The 18597-nt window shown below is 38.6% G+C and overlaps 2 protein-coding genes across 3 annotated transcripts; both read left to right on the top strand.

Moving 5' to 3' along the window:
* The first annotated feature begins 13 nt into the window (after window positions 1-13).
* On the top strand, window positions 14-2845 carry antkmt (adenine nucleotide translocase lysine methyltransferase). Of its 2 annotated transcripts, none has more exons than XM_034540139.1 (6): window positions 14-220; window positions 990-1153; window positions 1519-1623; window positions 1708-1848; window positions 2198-2248; window positions 2512-2845. In XM_034540139.1, exons 2-6 carry the CDS (start codon window positions 992-994, stop codon window positions 2722-2724), a joined length of 672 nt encoding a protein of 223 aa, XP_034396030.1. In that variant the 5' UTR covers window positions 14-220; window positions 990-991; the 3' UTR covers window positions 2725-2845. The 2 variants fall into 2 exon arrangements, with proteins under 2 accessions (XP_034396030.1, XP_034396029.1); XM_034540138.1 differs by having other exon boundaries at window positions 2494-2845.
* A 985-nt stretch (window positions 2846-3830) lies between these two features.
* xpo6 (exportin 6) lies at window positions 3831-17503 on the top strand. The gene is made up of 24 exons (XM_034540039.1): window positions 3831-4649; window positions 5557-5647; window positions 5913-6025; window positions 6301-6498; window positions 7043-7202; window positions 7409-7486; window positions 7656-8184; window positions 8850-8976; window positions 9085-9194; window positions 9304-9412; window positions 9569-9661; window positions 11075-11144; window positions 11243-11402; window positions 11702-11794; window positions 12242-12386; window positions 12896-13045; window positions 13215-13404; window positions 13526-13681; window positions 14544-14658; window positions 14774-14945; window positions 15150-15311; window positions 15506-15604; window positions 15927-16157; window positions 16762-17503. Exons 1-24 carry the CDS (start codon window positions 4647-4649, stop codon window positions 16861-16863), a joined length of 3456 nt encoding a protein of 1151 aa, XP_034395930.1. The 5' UTR covers window positions 3831-4646; the 3' UTR covers window positions 16864-17503.
* The last annotated feature ends 1094 nt before the right edge of the window (window positions 17504-18597 follow it).

Raw genomic sequence — 18597 nt, 5'->3', positions numbered from 1 at the left:
ACAGCAAAGTAATACACTGCTACTGATAAAAATGACAAACAGCAAATATAATGATTTTAGAAATTCTGAGTTGAGTTACACAAGTTTTATATCGTTACCTTAGGAAATGTGTGCGGAACCAATGTAAGAAGGCTCTTGGATGTACGGAATATTTCACAGACGGACCGGTCCGTCTTCACAGTTCCCTTCATATAGCTATGGTCCGCAGGCACTGCTTCAGGTCAATGAGATATTCTTTGTTAATTATTTTAATGTCAACACATTTGTTGCGTTTTTGTGTTGCTACGGCAGCGTTTTGTCGCTAATAAATGTGTCGCAACGGCTCGATACAAAATAACTGCATGCTTGTGACCTCAACCTGCTGCACGCAACCCGCCCGTGATATCTGTGACGGATATCGCATAAAAACAGTAGTAGAAGAGTGCGTTACATTGCATGTCCACGCTGGATTAAAATGGTTCAACCGAATGGTTAATAATACAACGTGTAGTTTATTGTTATTGTTTATACAGGTGTATGTCTAAACAGCTGATTTACTAAGTAGTAGTCTAAATCCATCCGATGAATTTACACAAACTTTTTTGTTTTGCATCTACATGTGTTGGAGAAACTTCCTGTTGTGGGTGTAGGAGAGGATTGTAAACAAACAAGAAAAAACAACCTAGTGAGGCAAAAAGTAACGGGATATTATGTCGTAATAATTCAAGGTATAACCTGCAATCACAGAGCCAGTCCACTAAATTGCTGTATTTACTTCACTTCATGCGTACTACTGTATGCATTGATTATATCTTATTTATACAATGCATATAGTATATACATGAGGATATATATATACCTCCAATATAAATAAATATAGTTATTCTTTCACCGCCAGGCCTCTTTGCTACAGAGTATACAATGAAAATAATAAATATTCTATAACCTTTTCCTTATAAGTTTTAGTATTTTCATTTTAACTTAAACCCCAAACTACACATTTCATGCAGGAATGGATGATGATGCACCAGATGAGGCCTTAGCTGAGTTCAAGACAAAGCACCTTGGAGGATGGGGTGTGGCTCAGATAGCTGCTGGCACTGGGCTTACTGTATATGCCATGTGGGTGGGAATCCTCCAGCCGGGCTTCCGAAAAGTGCCCTTGAGGCTACAGGTATGGTCTACATCTTGATGTTCATGTAACTCTGTATTGATGTTCATTCTGTACACATGACATCTATTGCATCTGTCCATCCGGGGAGAGGGATCCTCCTCTGTTGCTCTCCTGAAGGTTTCTTCCCTTTTTTCCCTGTGAAAGGTTATTTTTGGGGAGTTTTTCCTGATGTGAGGTCCTGGGACAGGGATGTCGTATGTGTACAGATTGTAAAGCCCTCTGAGGCAAATTTGTAATTTGTGATATTGGGTTATACAAAATAAACTGAATTGAATTGAATAACTCTTTGAATAACTATGTAACTCTTCTTGTACATTCTGTACAGCAATTGTTTTTATCTGAAGATTTAAAAAAGTGTATTTCAGGTGCCGTACATTCCTGCCAGCAAAGCTCAAGTAAATTGTGTAATGACGTTGTTTAGAGGTCGAAAGGGGGGCTTTGTGGATTTGGGATCTGGTGATGGCCGCATTGTAAGTAAATGCAAGTTATTTTGGCTCCTTTTTATTGCACTGGTGAGCAATATTTTTTGACTGTGGTCATTTTTAACCATCAAGGTCTTGGAAGCACATCGGCAGGGTTTTACTCCTGCTGTTGGTTATGAGCTCAACCCTTGGCTTGTTCGCATGGCCCGCTTTCATGCCTGGAGAGCAGGTCATCATGAGGAAGTGTCGTACCGACGGGAGGATCTGTGGAAGGTGGGACATGTATCACTTGTATTATGGCATTAGTCACACTATTTGCAACAACTTGATAGTTGGATTGGAAATTTCTCCACTTCGAGAAGAAAAAGTTAGCAAGAACAACACAGTCAGACTCTTTCAATCTACATTTTTTACTAGCAGATATGGATGTGAATGGACCAAACTTCTTTGTGAATAATGCACTAGTGATCTAGGTTGCCCTTAAGGTTAAACTTTATTATTCCATTCCAAAGTACAGAAAAGAACTGGTTCTTTTTTGCATGTTATCGTTGTGTTTGTGTTTTTTAAAGATGAATTGTAAATATAATGGCATATTTACCACTTACTTTGTATTTCATCACAGGTCGACTTGACAGGATGCAAGAATATCACAGTATTTTTGGCTCCTAGTGTGGTGAGTAATATAATTAAACAATATAAACTAAAATAAAGACCATCTCAATGTAGCACACAAACAAGAAAATGATGCAGAAATTTAGCTTAATAAAAGCTATAATTCTTTTAAGATTCCTCATACCAGAAACATATCTCTAAGAATAATCTTTCAGCACATGGTTCAGATTCATTATTATGGATCAATTTCAGTACATTTCTGTTGACGTATTACAGTAATTTTATATTGTGCTCTTGTGTTTATAGCTTTCATTACTCCAGCAGAAGTTGCAGACTGAGCTTCCTGATGATGCCTTGGTGGTAGCTGGTCGTTTTCCCTTCCCTGACTGGACACCCTACAGGATTGAGGGACATGGTGTGGACAGAGCCTGGGCATATAGCATGAAAGCACAAAGACCGCACACCTTCAAGAAAAATGACATCCCCACAAATAGCAACCTCAACAATGAAATAACCAAGAAGAAAGGATCCACTTGAAGCGACATGGATGTTCCTGATATGTTTCCCGTCGTATGTGTACAGATTGTGAAGCCCTCTGAGGCAAATTTGTAATTTGTGATATTGGGCTATACAAAATAAACTGAATTGAAAAATTTAATTTAATTGAATTCCCTCTAACAATAAGTCAATAACTTACTCCTTATAATATGTAAATACCCCTTCCTGGAAAATGTTGGACATTTACCCTAACTTGACTTTCAGTTGGATTCTTTAATTTGTTATCAGCAAAGTTTGAACCCTGTTTGAACCAGAATCTCCCGAGAAAGGGTTCGCCTCAAGAACACTGTAGATCTTTTTAAGAATGACCTGCCTATGACCTGCCTGGGTCATAGGCAAGCTTGCAAATGGTGTATCACCTGTATTGGTTCTGCTGTGTTCAGTATATGCCCCACAATTGAAGATTATTTAAAGTCTTAAGTGTTTATTGGTTTTAGTCATTATTAGTAGTAGTATTACTTCTATTACTTAATGATTCGTTAACAGGCCTATTTATAATTAGACAACTTCAGAGCACATTTTTGATTCTATGATGCAGCTGGTTTACTAAAGGTGAATTCATGTGTGTAGCATTTGGGAGAAATTCCACTTTGGCTGACATTCAATATTTGTTTACTGTGACTAAAACATGTCATCATTCTAATATGTTGTGTACTATAAATCATTTAAACAAAATGATGCATTCATTTCACGATCCACGTCCTTCCAGAATATCATCATTAATCTATATGTTATGTATAATAAAAAAGGCGATACGGGGAGAGGAATATCAATGTTCCCAGAGGTGTAGATTGTAGATTTCATCAAATTTTGTAATAATATTTGGACGGTCCTGTAAATAATATATTAGTTTTGAGGGAATAAAGGTTTCCACGTTGTCTAGCAGAAACACGATATTAGATGAGCTTTTTGTATATGCTTTTAAGATAAAAATCTATAAACGAAAATATGTAATAAATTTCACAATTTTACTTTTTAAAATGTATTTTACTTTGTTAATATTTGTCCCGAAAAAAATGCGTCATTTTGAAAAGATTGTAACCGGAGATCGTGCTTTTATTATTGTGACTGATTTGACACGAGCTGATTGGTTTGGTTAATTTTTTTGCAGCAAAAGAGGAAGTTGCGAATCGAACCCTGCAACCAGCGAGCTAGCTGTATCCTCGAGCCGCCCTAAGCATTGAGGAGCAGAATAACAGGAACAAGCGCGCACAGTGTTTTATATTTTGTGTATTTTTTTTAATCACGTGTCAGATGTATAACTTAAGTGTGCATATACACCCGTTGTGAAAATACAAACGGTAAAGGCGAGTTGTCTTGACAATTATAGAATAATGTCTGTTTGACAGCTAGCTAGCTAACAGAAGTGTGTCTTCATCCTTCTAGATGAGCTAGTAGCGAGTTAGCCATCCGCTGCAACGTTAGCAGCTGGGGAACTTCGCTCCGGACCGCTTGACGTAGAAAGCTAATTAACGTTGCACGTTTCTCCCGAGCTGGAGCCGGTGTTAGCTAACCTTTAGATGGTCCGCGTTTTAACTAAACAGGAGATGGAATCGCAACAACAATAATGCAGATAACTGACCAACACGCAATGATACAGTCTTAACCCGAACTCAGTAACTTTGGCGAAAACGCGTTTTATTCGAGCGAGGTGTAAGTTAAATTAACTCTGTGTTAAACGTTGTTATTGGAGGTGAAGTCAACGAAAAGCTAGCTTGGTGGTGTGTTGCGTGTCGACCCGAGCAGGAGGGCAGACCACGATGAGCCCCCTCTGTGGTTACGTTAGCCAGCAACACCTTAGCTAACGTTAGCTGCAGAACTGACGAGCCGGAGCGCTCATGTTGTCGTATTACTGTGATTAATCCGAGAACAAGTGAAGAAAGCATCTCGGGCAACTAAACATGGTGAGTATCATTTTTTTTTAACGTGTTATTTAACTACGCTAGTTATTCACGTTGTCGTCCTGTCTTTCTTGCTAACAGCTAATGTGGGTGCATAAGGGCTTGATTCATATATTTGAACAGGAATATCAAAAGTTATGGTTATAATGGGTTCAAATGTCTTTACGTGTCGTTACAAGTGTTTGCTTGTATGCATTTATGTCCTCCGTGAAATATAACGGTTTATGAGAGGCCAGGTAACGTTATTTCACGGGATGTGACAGCTCGTTAAGCCATTTCACAGTACTAGACGCCCATCTTGCAAAACAGAACATTTGCTGCGAGTAGTGTTGAGCCTCGGCAAGTTGTGGCTTATTTGAGGAATTCAGACCTGCCTGCCACAGGAGCTGCTCTTTAACATCTCAATATGCTATCTTGTTTACGCTAGGCAGGGCCTACTTCTCCCACCAGCCTACGCATGGTTTTGACATAACGCTAATGCAATTGTTTAAATTACTACTATATTTGACCTGTGTGACAAATACCTGTATGCAATTAGCGTACAATCCTCAATGCTGAACTAATCTATATGGTCAAGTCAGGTCGTAGTTGTGAACTTAAAAAGAGCCAATCTGTGTAAATGCTTTGTTTTTCATGAAACGATGCCAGTACATACACAACAATCAGTGATACGTATAGTGTTTTTACTGGCTTATTATTGGTTCTTAGTCGGGCATCTGTACTGCATGACAAGCACACGACCGAAATGTGTCTGCCATACTGACAGATAGTGGTCAGTGGGAATTGTGTGATGCTAATGGCTAGATGATTATGACAAAAAATATGGCATTTGAAGTTTTTGATTTTCCATATTGTCAAATAAATGGTCTAAATGTGTGTTTTGTACTCAACCTTTTTTGTTATCTGATAGGCTTCAGAGGAGGCATCACTGCGTGCACTGGAGAGCCTTATGACGGAGTTCTTTCACAGCTGCACAACCAATGAGCGAAAGAGAGAAATAGGTAAGTGTGGCCTGGTAAAACCTTGTTCTTTTGGCAGTTGACACATATTTGCCTGACCAAGTCCTGTATATATACTGTAACATAGGTTCCGTCGTCATTGTAGAGTGTTTGATGTGACCTGAAGTTATTTACTTTCTTTTAAAAGTATTTATTGCGTCACTTTTTATACACTTCCTGTGTTGTGGCGCATCACTTTCAGTCTGTCTGTAAGTGAACAACTTCAATGTCATGTACCTCTGTCATGCCTACTTCCTTTTTTCTGCAGAAGAGCTGCTGAATAACTTTGCACAGCAGACTGGAGCATGGCGCCAGTGCTTGTTCTTTCTCTCCAATACTCGGAATGAATATGTAATGATGTACAGCCTAACAGTATTTGAAGTAAGTCCTTGCGGTAGGAGATTCATATTTTTAGTTCTTAGCACTGCCTAGAGCCGTCTTGAGTCTTGTATACTTTGAAAATAAGAAAGTACACAAAGAAAGGTATTGTTTCAAAGGGTCTGAGAACAGAATTTGTTTTACGCTGTTTTTGTTACCTCATTTCTTTAATTCTGCAAAACAAGTTAGCTGAGAACTGGCACAAAATATTGTCTGGATAAACTTGGAGTCTCTTTCAGACACAGCTTTGACCGCTGATTGTTCCCTTTTACCTCCAGAATCTGGTGAACAAGATGTGGATCGGTGTTGCTTCACAAGACAAGATGGAGATTCGCAGCTGTCTGCCCAAACTCCTACTTGCTCAGCACAAATCGGTGCCCTATTTCATCCGAAACAAACTGTGCAAAGTTATTGTGGACATTGGTCGCCAAGACTGGCCAATGTTTTACCATGATTTCTTTACAAACACCCTTCAGGTAAGCCCTACTGATGTCATTTCTGCTATTTAAAGGTTTAGTGTACATATCAATCATCAGTAAATAGGTGCTTCGTGATATGTTCTTAAATACTTAACTAAATCATAGCTTCTGTTGGACTGAAAAAATTGGTTTCTGTTAATGGGAAGATGCTCTTAATATGTGTCCCTCTCCCTTTACCTGTTTGCACTTCTGTCAAATTTATTCAAAGTTTTTAAGGATTACTTTCTTTTTATTCACCCCTTAGACATAATCAATTTCTTTGATTTATAAAATTTAAATCCAATGGATTACATTGTTTCAATTAAAAAAGATTGACCTCAACATTTGAGGTCCCTCTTCCTTTGCGAAAATCACAGCTGATTTTACATGTCTAGTGTATATATGGTCGCAATGTATTGTAAATGCTTAATGCAATTTTAAAATGTTTATTTAGTGGCATGTAAAGTATTTTAAAATAAAATACAAATGTTTCTCCTAGTGGGCACAATTCAGTAATCTTTATTGATGGAGCTATTGTCTGTTAATCTCTTGTAAACCACAGTTGATCCAGTCCCCAGCTCTGGCTTCATTGGGGTTGATGATGTTGAAAACCACATCGGAAGAACTTGCGTGTCCTCGAGAAGACTTAAGTGTCGCCAGGAAAGATGAGTTGCGTAAACTTCTGCTAGGGCAGGTACCGACAGTGCTTGGACTGTTAACTGGTGAGAACAACCTTTTTAATGCTTTGTGCAAAAGTGATTTATTTATTTATTTATATATATATATATATTCATATTCCCCTATTTGTAGTTGCTGGTAGGTCAATTGTATTGACTGTGCAGAACTACTGCCAATTTTCCGACTGTTTTGGTTGATAACTTTCCCTTACATGTAGATAATTGGGTTCTGGCCACGTCTTGTTTTTCAGGTATTCTGGAGACCTATTGGGACAAACACAGTGTCATAGCAGCCACCCCTCCTCCCTCGCCCACCTCAGGGGAAAGTGGTGAGTAAATTGTCCTTTAGTAAGTTAAAACTGCAAAGACTTGCTTGTAATGTTGTGATAATCATTGAATAGTTTTGCTTATTTGTATGGTCTAACTTTGATGACTGCATTTTATAGAGAGGTTTGTTGTGTGTTAACCTGACCTCTTTTTGTCTCTTCAATCCATCAGTGGAATTGCTGGGCAGTTTGTTTCAGGGCAGTCAGTACTCAAAGCTGCTTTGCCAGCCCATGGCAGCATTGGACAATGAGAGTCAGCAGCTCTGTTGTCTTGTTTTGGAGTGTTTGGCTCACCTGTTCAGCTGGATCCCTCTGTCTACAAGCATCACACCCACCCTGCTGGCATCCATTTTTCATTTTGCACGTTTTGGTTGTGATCTTCGGACAAAGGCCAAGCCAGGATCCTTCATCTCCTCAAACTCCTGCTCTAATGGTCAGCTTAATCCTGGGACAATGCCACCAGCATCGAATGGAGGGGGGCGAAACGGACAGCAGAGTGAGGGCAACAAGGTGGATCGTGCCCGGCTTGGTGTATATGCCATGACCTGTGTCAACGAGCTTGTGTCAAAGAACTGTGTTCCAATGGATTTTGAAGAGTACCTGTTGCGCATGTTCCAGCAGACCTTCTTTCTCCTGCAGAGACTGACGCGAGAGAATAACGCTCATACAGTCAAGAGCCGCCTGCAAGAACTTGATGAGAGGTAAGGCTCAGTTCATTAGTTTAATATGTATTCATACACAAGGCATTGCAGACTAGAGTTTATTCTATCATGGCAATGTCACCATGAGGTCTGCAATTGGTCATACTGACTTTTGTTGTACTCAAAGCTAATTTTACACTGTGTTATTTCTTAGTGCATCTCTTAAAAATGCCTTTTGGTTTCATCACTGCTCTCTACAAAGGCTCTAAACAGCCATTTATCTCAGTCATGTGGGTCATTCTTATTTGTTCTGTCTTTCTATATTTAGTGTTTCTTTTGGTCTGGTTTTCAGTTAACTATATTTATTTATTTATATTTTGAATTTGAATTTTATTGTGATCATTCTCTGGAATATTTATTCATATTTATATTACACACATACAGGCGATCCCAGACATAAGTCATCAAGCTTTATTTCATTACCTCACCTCAGCTGTGACATCTCAATCATTTTTAAACAAGCTTGGTGTTTTCATGAGCAGTCTTGCCGTGTGTGCAGACACACAAGCTGCATTGTCACTGTCTGTTCTCAGTATGGAAATTGGGGCCAGAGTAATTTGCGGACTATGTGGGCACCTAGCCTTGATTTTAAGAAATGATATTATCAACCCACATATACTCTAGGAAGGTTACCTGACTTTAATGTTTTCTCTTTCATCTTGCAGTTACTTGGAAAAGTTCACCGATTTTCTGCGCCTGTTTGTCAGTGTTCACTTGAGGCGAATTGAGTCCAGTCCTCAATTTCCAATTGTAGAGTTTCTCGGCCTGCTTTTCAAGTACACCTTCAACCAGGTAATGATAATTGTGTCAAGCAGTTGCTAATGCAGTAGTGGATTTCTATAGGTTTCTTGAAAAATTGTTTTGACAGATTACAATACCTGCTTCTCTTTGGTTCAACAGCCTACCCATGAAGGCTACTTTGCCTGTTTGGATATATGGAGCGTCTTTTTGGATTTTCTAACAACCAAAATCAAAGGCAGACTCGCTGACAGGGAAATTGTTCTAAATAGGTAAGTCGCGCATATGCAATCATTGTATAAAAATGCCTGATGTTATTAATTTGTTGTTGCTTTTGTTTTAAATGTGTTTGTTTTAATATATTTATGTGTGGTTGGACAGGTACAAAGATGCCTTAGGTCTTCTGTTAAGGGAAGTTCTGAATCGCATTCAGTTCAGATACAATCAGGCCCAGTTAGAAGAGTTGGATGATGAGACTCTGGATGATGACGTAAGAACAATTTTCATATGTGTGTCTGTTGCACATTTTTTCTTTTTATGTATGACCTGTGTATCTCTAAAATAGCTCAATAATAAAAGATGATCATATTATTAACAAATTAACCTCTTTAAGATGAAATTGTTCTTTATTGTTTGTTAACTATAGCAACAGACCGAGTGGCAAAGGTACCTGCGTCAGAGTCTGGAGGTGGTTGCCAAAGTGATGGAGCTGCTCCCATCCCATGCATTCTCTACTTTGGTAAGAGACCAGTTTTTTCAATTTCAATTCAGTTTATTTTCTATAGCCCAATATTACAAATTTGCCTCAGAGGGCTTTACAATCTGTACACATACGACATCCCTGTCTCAGGACCTCACATCAGAGCAGGAAAAACTCTCCAAAAATAACCTTTCACAGGGAAAAAAGGGAAGAAACCTTCAGGAGAGCAACATAGGAACAGCATTACAGAGTTACATAAACACATTACATGAATATGACAATGTATGAATGGAACTCCAATCCATGAAACAGAAGGAGGTAGAGAGGAGTGGGGGCACTATCAAACAGGAAAGTCTTAAGTCTATTCTTAAATGAGGTGACTGTCTGCCTCCCGGACTGAAAGTGGAAGCTGGTTCCATTAAAGAGGAGTTTGAGTTTTGGTGTCACTTTGACAGTTCGTAAGGTGTTTAGGCATCTTTAAGTGGTCTTCATTCAAGTAGTATCATCTTTGAATTCCAGCTGGTGCAGAAGTGGATTTACTTTTCTGACCTTGGAACATTATTTGCTGGGTTCTTAATATGTTTGGTGTCTGCATGAATGCCTACAACCTTAGAACACCACACTGTTCAGATTTTTTTAAGGTAGTACTTATCCCTAGACAGTATTTTACCTAATGTAGATTGCGATCAGCACCCCCAGTTTGAAGGGCCGACAGGAGTACGAGCACAGGAACAAAGCAATGTACTACTGTGGACGGGGTCATGTTCAACATTTAACATGTATTAATCTGCGTTGTGTGTGTTAACAGGTGATAGGTGACCTGCCCTATCGGTATCGTGTCTCTGTTAATCATTTGTCTCGATGCCCTTAGAAATGCATAATCTATAATCTTGTTCTGTAAATTAGTTATTAAAAAATCACACACATACAGCAAGCACTTCCCCCACCGCGGTTTGTGTCGCCGTTTCAGCCTTCAGTTAAAAATGTATTGAAAAAAGATCAATGTAATCATTTCATAACGTGTTTTTAATCTAAAGAAAATTCTTGCTTCAATTCATATTTGCTTGCATCCCGCGTTTCAAAATAACTTTCACTGTTTGCTCTCCAGCGTGCCGTCGCAAACACACAAAGCTCCTATAACAGTGAATCATAAAAGTAAAAATGTAGTTCTGTTCAATATTATTCCATGAGTTGTTGTCTGGAACCAGTTTCTCCAAATACATTATGTCTTGGGTTCTGAGCTTAAAACTGTTTTTATTTTTGTTTCTTTGTCTTTCAATTTCATATTGTACATGTTAGATGTTTGTATGTATACAGTAACAACTAAAAACCAATGAAAGAATATACAAAAACATTTTCACATGGCGCTTGATTTTATTATTATTATTATTATTATTATTATTTGGATTCATCAGAAGCAGCCTCATCCTTATTCCTCTAATCTCTCTCAAGTTTCCAGTCCTCCAAGATAATCTCGACGTATACCTGGGTTTGCAGCAGTTTATTGTCACCACTGGCACAAGTGAGTCTTTTTTGTAATTATTTTTAGATGCAGTCGCATTAAAATAAATAAATATAGTAAAATGTTTTCATTGATCTGTCACGTTGTTCTTCTTTCAGGTCGGAGGCTTAATATCTCAGCAGAGAATGATTGCCGTCGACTTCATTGTTCTCTCAGGGACCTCAGCTCTCTACTTCAAGCTGTCGGGCGCTTGGCTGAGCATTTCATCGGGGAGGTTTTTGCTGCACGTTTCAATGACGCCCTGGCAGTGGTGGAGAGGTCTGTGCTCTCATACTCATCCGAAACATTAATAAGTGATTGTTGTGTTTATATTTAAATGCGTTTCTTATCATACACAATCTAAGGCTGCGATGAATAAATATTTTGATTGTCGATGAATCCGTTGATTATTTTCACAATTAATTGATTGTGTTTGGTCTATAAAATGTCAGAAAATTGTGAAAAATGTACCCCTAAGCACAAAATGACATCTTCAAATGTTCAAGTGTTTTAATCAAAGATATCCAATTTACTATCATCAAAAATATTCACATTTTTTCACATGTTTCTTTTTCAAGGTTGGTCGAAGTGACTTGCTACGGCTCTCGGACCAGCCTTTATGACCTAGAGACCGCTGTGCCTTCTGTGCTCAAGCCAGACCTCATTGACGTGTGAGTATTACATGTTTAGAGCCAAACCCAACCCCAACATGGATGTCACACTATTTGTATATGAGAACGTTTTTTTTAATTACAAATAAGACAACACAGTTCTGTTATCAAATGCTCTTTGCAGCGTAACTGACAAAATAATAGGTGAATGGAGTTACTCCTGTTCATTGCAGTGAGAGCTACTGTTTTACAAAATCAAGCTACAGAACAATTGTATTTCTGTGACTGACTCCAGACCAATCTTTATGTGATTGTAATGTTATGCTTCAGGGCTTATTAGAAATGTATTACAAACATAATTAATACAACCATATACTGAACACATCGCAAGTAATTTTGGAAATGCAAATTTGGAACAAATTAGGTTAAGCTCAATGAAAAAAAAGAAGCAAGGACGTTTGATTGAGATCATTGTGTCATCATTGTGTGCGTGTGTGTGTGTTACAGGCATGCACAGGCCCTTTCTGCTTTGCAAGCCTACTCTCATTGGCTTGCACAGTTCTACAGTGAAGTCCACAGTCAAAACCAGAGCCAGTTTGTGAACCTCATCACATCTACAATAGATGCCAGTAGTCCACTCATCACAACAAAGGTAGCTTGCCTAATACCAATGCTTCAATATCATTAATGTAGAATCTCTTATTTGGATAACTAAAGACATTAAAAATAGATTTGTATTCAAATAAAACTAAGTGCAGTTTGTGGATACTTGATGTAAAACAAAATGGTTGGTTTCATGTTGAGTCGTTCATCAAGGAGGATATTTCCCATGATATGGGAAATATTAACCAACACTTAAAACCTTTATCCCATGTTCACAGGAGCTTCTTATTGTGTATAAATATGTTTTTGATCTGGTACTTTGGCTTAATATTCCTTTTGCTTGAATGTTATTGTAAAATGGTGCAATTTCATTCATTCACATCTTGTACATAGCGGAGTAATTAGTATGATAGATTATTTATCATTTGTTCCATCTACTGTGTGATGTTAATAATGTAAGCAAATAGTTTTGAAAATTAAGGAAGGAAGATGTGGCTAAGTTAGTGAAAAGAGAAACGACATGGAGAGTGTAATCAAATGGTTTGTCTTTATTTCCAGGTACCTGAAAAGTTGATGCTCTCAGCATGCCATCTGATGGTTTCCATAACCTCTACAGTGCGGCCTGTGTTTTTGGTCACTTTGCCAGCTGTTCGGAACATCTTCAACCTCATTACTACAGAAAATCAAACACACAGACTTCCCCAAGAGGTAAATGTTTGTTGCTTTTTGTTTTGCTTATGATATGTTATTTAATGAATTTATTCAGTATTGCAACTTTGAATTCAAATTATTTTCCCTCAAAGTTGGAAGTTCTTAAACTGTCCTTAATAGAAGTAGAATTTAAGCAATTACTCTGTGTATGTTTGTGTGTATACAGGAACACATGTTAGTGTGTCGGGCTTTGTCCAACATGCTGCTACTCCCGTGGCCGAATTTACCAGAGAGTGAGCAGCAGTGGCAAACACGCTCCAGCAACCATGCCAGCCTGTTGGCAGCACTCACTCGAGAATATAAGGGAATAAGAGGGACAGTGAACGTTACTCCCCGGCAACCCGATCTGGATAACAGTCAGTATTTTTTTTATTCTTGCTCTGTTTTTTTTATATTTGTACTGACAGCCTTTTTCTCACCCTGCCGTTCTTTTGACCTGCTCTAAAGAGTTCTCTGGCCATCTTGTTTCTCCCCCAGTGAAAGCAGTGATGCAACAGACCCTGCCTGTGCTTCGAGATATAGTGGACAGCATATCTGGGGAATCCACCAAATCACGTCAGATCTGTTACCAGAGTCTTCAGGAGTCGGTCCAAGTGTCCCTCAGCCTCTTCCCAGTGTTTATTCAGCAGCCAGGTTAGTGTCTTTCATCCCCAGTGTGGTTATCCATCTACAGTTTGTGTTATGTATCATCACAGTATGAAGAGTATCCCACCCCTTCCTTCACTTTTCTGAAGTTACTTGTCTTGTCAGAGGGGTCTGAGGCCTATCCCTTTGTACACTTTACATGGGCAAACATGGGAAGAGATATTACTCAGTATTCTAGTAACTAAAGAACAGATCCACACCATTTTATATTAACATGTCTCGATTTAAGTGACTGCCATAATGTAGCTGTAGCAACTTCACAAGCAGTGATTTACAGGGCATTTAAGGGTCGTTTTTCTTTGGGCACGTTGACATTTTGCAAATGCCTTTAGGTCTCTAAAGAGACAGAGGAGTTTGATATTTTCACCGATTATCCATCTCATGTCCTACTGTCGGGATATAATGACAGTTTTAGCAAATATTACAATGGTATTTTTATTAAAGTTACCAACTGTAGCTTTAAAGTATAGGAACCTAAATCTAATGAAACAGCGATGTGCTAACATTAGATTAATTCTTTAATGTTTGTCTTTTTATTCCCTGACTATAGACCTGGCTTTTATCAGTACAGCCAATAGCAATGCACATGAATGTGAACGTTGACTTAAAAATGAAGTCCTATTGATTACGTAAAATAAAATATTTCTATATCACTTAGGATGTCCTATGTTCAGTACAAAAATCCATACTCTATTTGCATATAAATAATTGATAGCTGTTTTGACTAAATCAAATTAATAATACTTAGTAGAAATCTTTTTCTTTCTTTTTTTTTATCCTGGAGACTTCAACAAACTTGGTCACAAGAGGTTGACTGGCCAGCTTTTTAATTGTCACTTCTCTTTCCCAGATGTGACAGATGAGATGTTGGCCTTCTTCTTGACGCTATTTCAGGCTTTACGAGTCCAGATGGGTGTTTCCTTCACAGGACAGATCATTCACACTTTCCTCAGCATGTTCACCAGGTAGTATTCCACCCAGTCTAGATGAATAAAGGTTTAAATGGCATGGGCAAAACCCTGAAAATGCTGCTATCATCATTAACACTAATTCATGTAATGTCCCTTGTTTGTGCTCCAGGGAACAGCTGGCAGCCAGTATTTTGCAAGAGGGCAGTGCAGGATGTAGAGTGGTACAGAAGTTCCTGAAGATCCTGCAGGTGGTGGTGCAAGAGCCCGGTCAAGCTTTTAAGCCCTTCCTTCCCAGCATCCTCTCCTTGTGCATGGAGCAGGTTTACCCGGTTGTGGCAGAGGTCAGTTGCATAAAGATTCATTCTGGAGTGGTATGTGGTGTCACTTATTACAGTCGATTGGATATGCTACAAAATCCTAGTTTAACAAATTAATAATTGTTCAGTAGAAGAAATGTATTTTATTATGATGTAATTTCTCAATGTATTAGTTTTTTAGCCTTTATCAAATATCCTGGATAACATTTATTCCCTTGTTGTTGATAGCGGTCTTCCCCAGATGTCAAGGCAGAGATGTTTGAGTTGCTATACCAAATACTTCACCAAAACTGGAGGTACTTCTTTAAAACGTCAGTCTTAACAAGTGTCCAAAGAGGAGCTGCTGAAGATACCATGGAAAATGAGGCCCAGTTCACAGCTGCCATGCAGGTGTGTGTGTGTGTGTGTGTGTGTGTGTGCGTGTGTGTGTATGCATGCATGCATGCATGTGTTGTAATAATCATCATACCTTTTTAATAGAACAAGAAAATCTAAGCTTTGATCGTTGTTTGACGTCTCACAGAAAAGTTATTGCTAAATGTATCCTCTTCATTTCCTGACTTTTGCTGAAATGTCTTTAACAGGCTTTTGGACAGTCTTTCCTGCAGCCTGACATCCACATCTTCAAGCAGAATATCTGTTATTTGGAGTCACTCAACAGCAAGCACAAGTTGTATCACAGAGTAAGTTGAGCTTTTATGTCAGTATCTTTGTTTTTAGAGGTGAAGCATGTCATGGAACGGAGTTGTTCACTCACGTTCAAATTCTGAATTGAACTCATTCCCCTGTACGAGTCTTTAGATTGTCCCTTGTCTGCCTTGCACCAAATCTCAGAATCCATGAAAATAATTAAACCAAACTCTTGCATAATGTGTCTGTGATGAAAGGATTTAATCAACTATTTCGATAAAGATCTGTATCCACACACTTTTATTAATTGAGAATAACAGTGAGTGCTTATAACCAATGTATACACGTCATTGCCATTACTTTATTGCCCTGTAGAAGCTTTTCCGGACCTCGATGCTCTTCCACTTCATCAACGTGCTGCTGCAGGTCCTTCTTCACAAAAGTCACGACCTTCTTCAGGAGGAAATCACTCTCGCTATTTACAACATGGCTTCTGTCGACTTTGATGCCTTCTACTCGGCCTTCATGCCTGAGTTCCTCAATGGCTGCCAGGGTGTGGACTCAAGCCAACGAGCTGTTCTAGCACGAAACTTCAAGCTTGAACGGGTAAGAATTTTTTTTTTCATTAACATTGTTTGTTTTTTTCTTCACTGAATTATACTGAAATCACAGCTTCAATGTGTATGCAGTAAGCTGTTGGTTCTATTAAAAAATAAAAATCTAATCTAATCGAAACAGGGGTCAAACAAACACTTATTTGGGTGTGCGAGTCTATTAACCTCCTGATTGTTGGATAGGTCTGCGTAATCATTAGTTGTTAGTGACATACCAGCAACATCTGGGTCTGAAAGGTAAAGCCATCGGGAGACTTAAGATTGAGAAAATGACTCTACTTCTCTCTGGATTTATTCCCTCAGTAAACCTGATTTTTATTTTCTCAATCGCTAGTTTCAAGTCTTCTTAAATACAGCATGATGATCATTTTGTAAATTATGGTCACATTTAGAGTAAACTTGGCTCAACCCTCTCATGTCACTTCTGGTTGCAAAAAACCAAGATGGCGACGAACAAAATGCCGAACTCTTGGCTTCAAAACGGTAGTGCACAAACCGATGGGTGACGTGTGTTGAATGTTAATTTATTGTTCTTTGCACTCTAAACATCGTCTGTAAATTAATATTCCTGTTCAACTTTTCTCTTCTTTCTCAAGGACTTGCCTTCGTTCACTCAAAGCATGCAGCGACTGGTGAATGACCTTCGCTACTACAGACTGTGTAATAGTAGCCTGCCGACTGGCACCATCAAGCTATAGCACAATGACTGCTTGAACCACTCCATACTTCAGCTCTGATCTTCAAGGACTGCCTGTGCTGACCACTTTGCCCAACACTCTTTCTCCAATCCAGCGTTGCTCCACCTTTTCAAAGCAATAGGAAGGAACAACACGCATCGTATTGTCAAGAAATTGGAGGTTGAGGATGCTGCTGATGTATTTCTTTGATCTCTACTGTAGAATGTTGGTGCATTTTTTTAAAATAAATATAAAAGCAGCGTCCTCTTAATGTGTTGCCAATGATATTTTTGGCAAGAAATGAAACCTGGTCTGCAGTTGGCTTTTGCCCAGACCCGGAGCTGTCTGAGCCAGGCCTTCTTTCCCACGTGTCGGCACCAAAGCTGGGCTGGGACTGAGCACTTTCAACTCATTTTGAGTTTTTAAAATGTCTGCTTTTATTCATTTTGCCTTCAATTTTTTCATCTCCAACGGAGACAGATTCTCAACTTAAGATCTTTCATATCATTCCATTCTGATAAAGAGAACTTGCTTGATTAATAAAGTGCTTTTTTAGTAAAATTCAGGTATTCATTAATTCATGTATGTGCCCCACTTTTGCAGTATTGTCACAGTATTGCTTGAAAGAATAATGGTTGTATAAAGAGATTTCAGACATTTCTATAAGTTTCCACTGTTTCGCTTTACACTTGTCAATGGCTTCTTTTTTTTTAAATCCCCTTTAACTTATATGCTACTATATCTACTTTTTTTTCCTGGATCTTTTAGAACGCATGCACCGATAATAAGATGGTTGGTTTGAGTCTTTACAGAAGTAATCTATAATACAGATCAGATTTATATGAAGCATCAACAACAGGTTTAAAGTGTGTCGTGATAAATTACCGAAAATACTAATATATTTAAGAACCAGGCTGCAGGTTTGTGTGACAGCACAACCTACAGGTGAACAGAACTAATTGATTTGAAAGCTGGAATTACCGAATGTGATAAGAGACGGTTTTGGGCTCAATCTCATATTTCTGCTAATTATTTACTAGTTATGTCTTTCATGGAGAATATATTGAAAGTCATCATTGGCAAAAGAGATTGAGCAGGCTGTCCACCAATCAGAAGATTGGGTTCACTGGCTCTTCCAGTCCTCGTGGAAGATACTCAAGCTCAAATTGCGCCCATATGGTTAAGGTGGCACCATGCAGATACACCTTGCACTCTGTTGTCAGTGTATGAATATGTGTCTACTGTGAAAGAGTAGAAAGGCTCCATCCAAATGCAGGTCCATTGACCATTGAAGGGTGTTCGGCTTACATGTAGTGCTGTTGGAACATTCCAGACTTTCAATGCATCAAATTAACCCAAAATGTAAGCCTTTTTTCCCTTTTTTAAATGTTTTGTCTTCTGTAGCTGTCAGTGCTGAGACAATAACCCAAACACCTGCTTTACAAACGAGTGGAGCTTTGAGTGTTTAAATTAACATTTTGAGTTGCATTGTGGGAAATGTAGGATCCATTAGTTTTGGAGCTGAAAATAAGAGGTTCTTAATGCCTCTTGCACATCAAATTTATACCTTTTGTTTTGGTTTCTTGCAAGTCCACCGACTTCATGAAAATGTGATTTTAATATTAAGCTTAAGTTTGAATATCATGTGGAACTTTAATCAGGTTCTCAAAGCTCTAGTTGAAAAACTAAAGTGCACAATCAGTTCACGTGAAAAATGTAAGAATTATTGGTCAGTGCTGGACTATGTTTGTATTT

Source organism: Cyclopterus lumpus, chromosome 8 (genome assembly GCF_009769545.1).
Source record: "Cyclopterus lumpus isolate fCycLum1 chromosome 8, fCycLum1.pri, whole genome shotgun sequence".
NCBI classification, from domain to species: domain Eukaryota; kingdom Metazoa; phylum Chordata; class Actinopteri; order Perciformes; family Cyclopteridae; genus Cyclopterus; species Cyclopterus lumpus.
This window is presented reverse-complemented; position numbering and strand designations above follow the sequence as displayed.

Excerpts from the sequence above, each read along its gene's own strand:
- xpo6 (XM_034540039.1), top strand. Across the intron at positions 5,648-5,912 it reads TGAGCGAAAGAGAGAAATAG|AAGAGCTGCTGAATAACTTT; the intron begins GTAAGTGTGGCC and ends TTTTTTCTGCAG. Across the intron at positions 14,946-15,149 it reads TTTACCCGGTTGTGGCAGAG|CGGTCTTCCCCAGATGTCAA; the intron begins GTCAGTTGCATA and ends TGTTGTTGATAG.
- antkmt (XM_034540138.1), top strand. The coding sequence starts at position 992 with ATGGATGATGATGCACCAGATGAGGCCTTAGCTGAGTTCAAGACAAAG. Across the intron at positions 1,154-1,518 it reads AAGTGCCCTTGAGGCTACAG|GTGCCGTACATTCCTGCCAG; the intron begins GTATGGTCTACA and ends AGTGTATTTCAG. Across the intron at positions 1,624-1,707 it reads GATCTGGTGATGGCCGCATT|GTCTTGGAAGCACATCGGCA; the intron begins GTAAGTAAATGC and ends TTAACCATCAAG.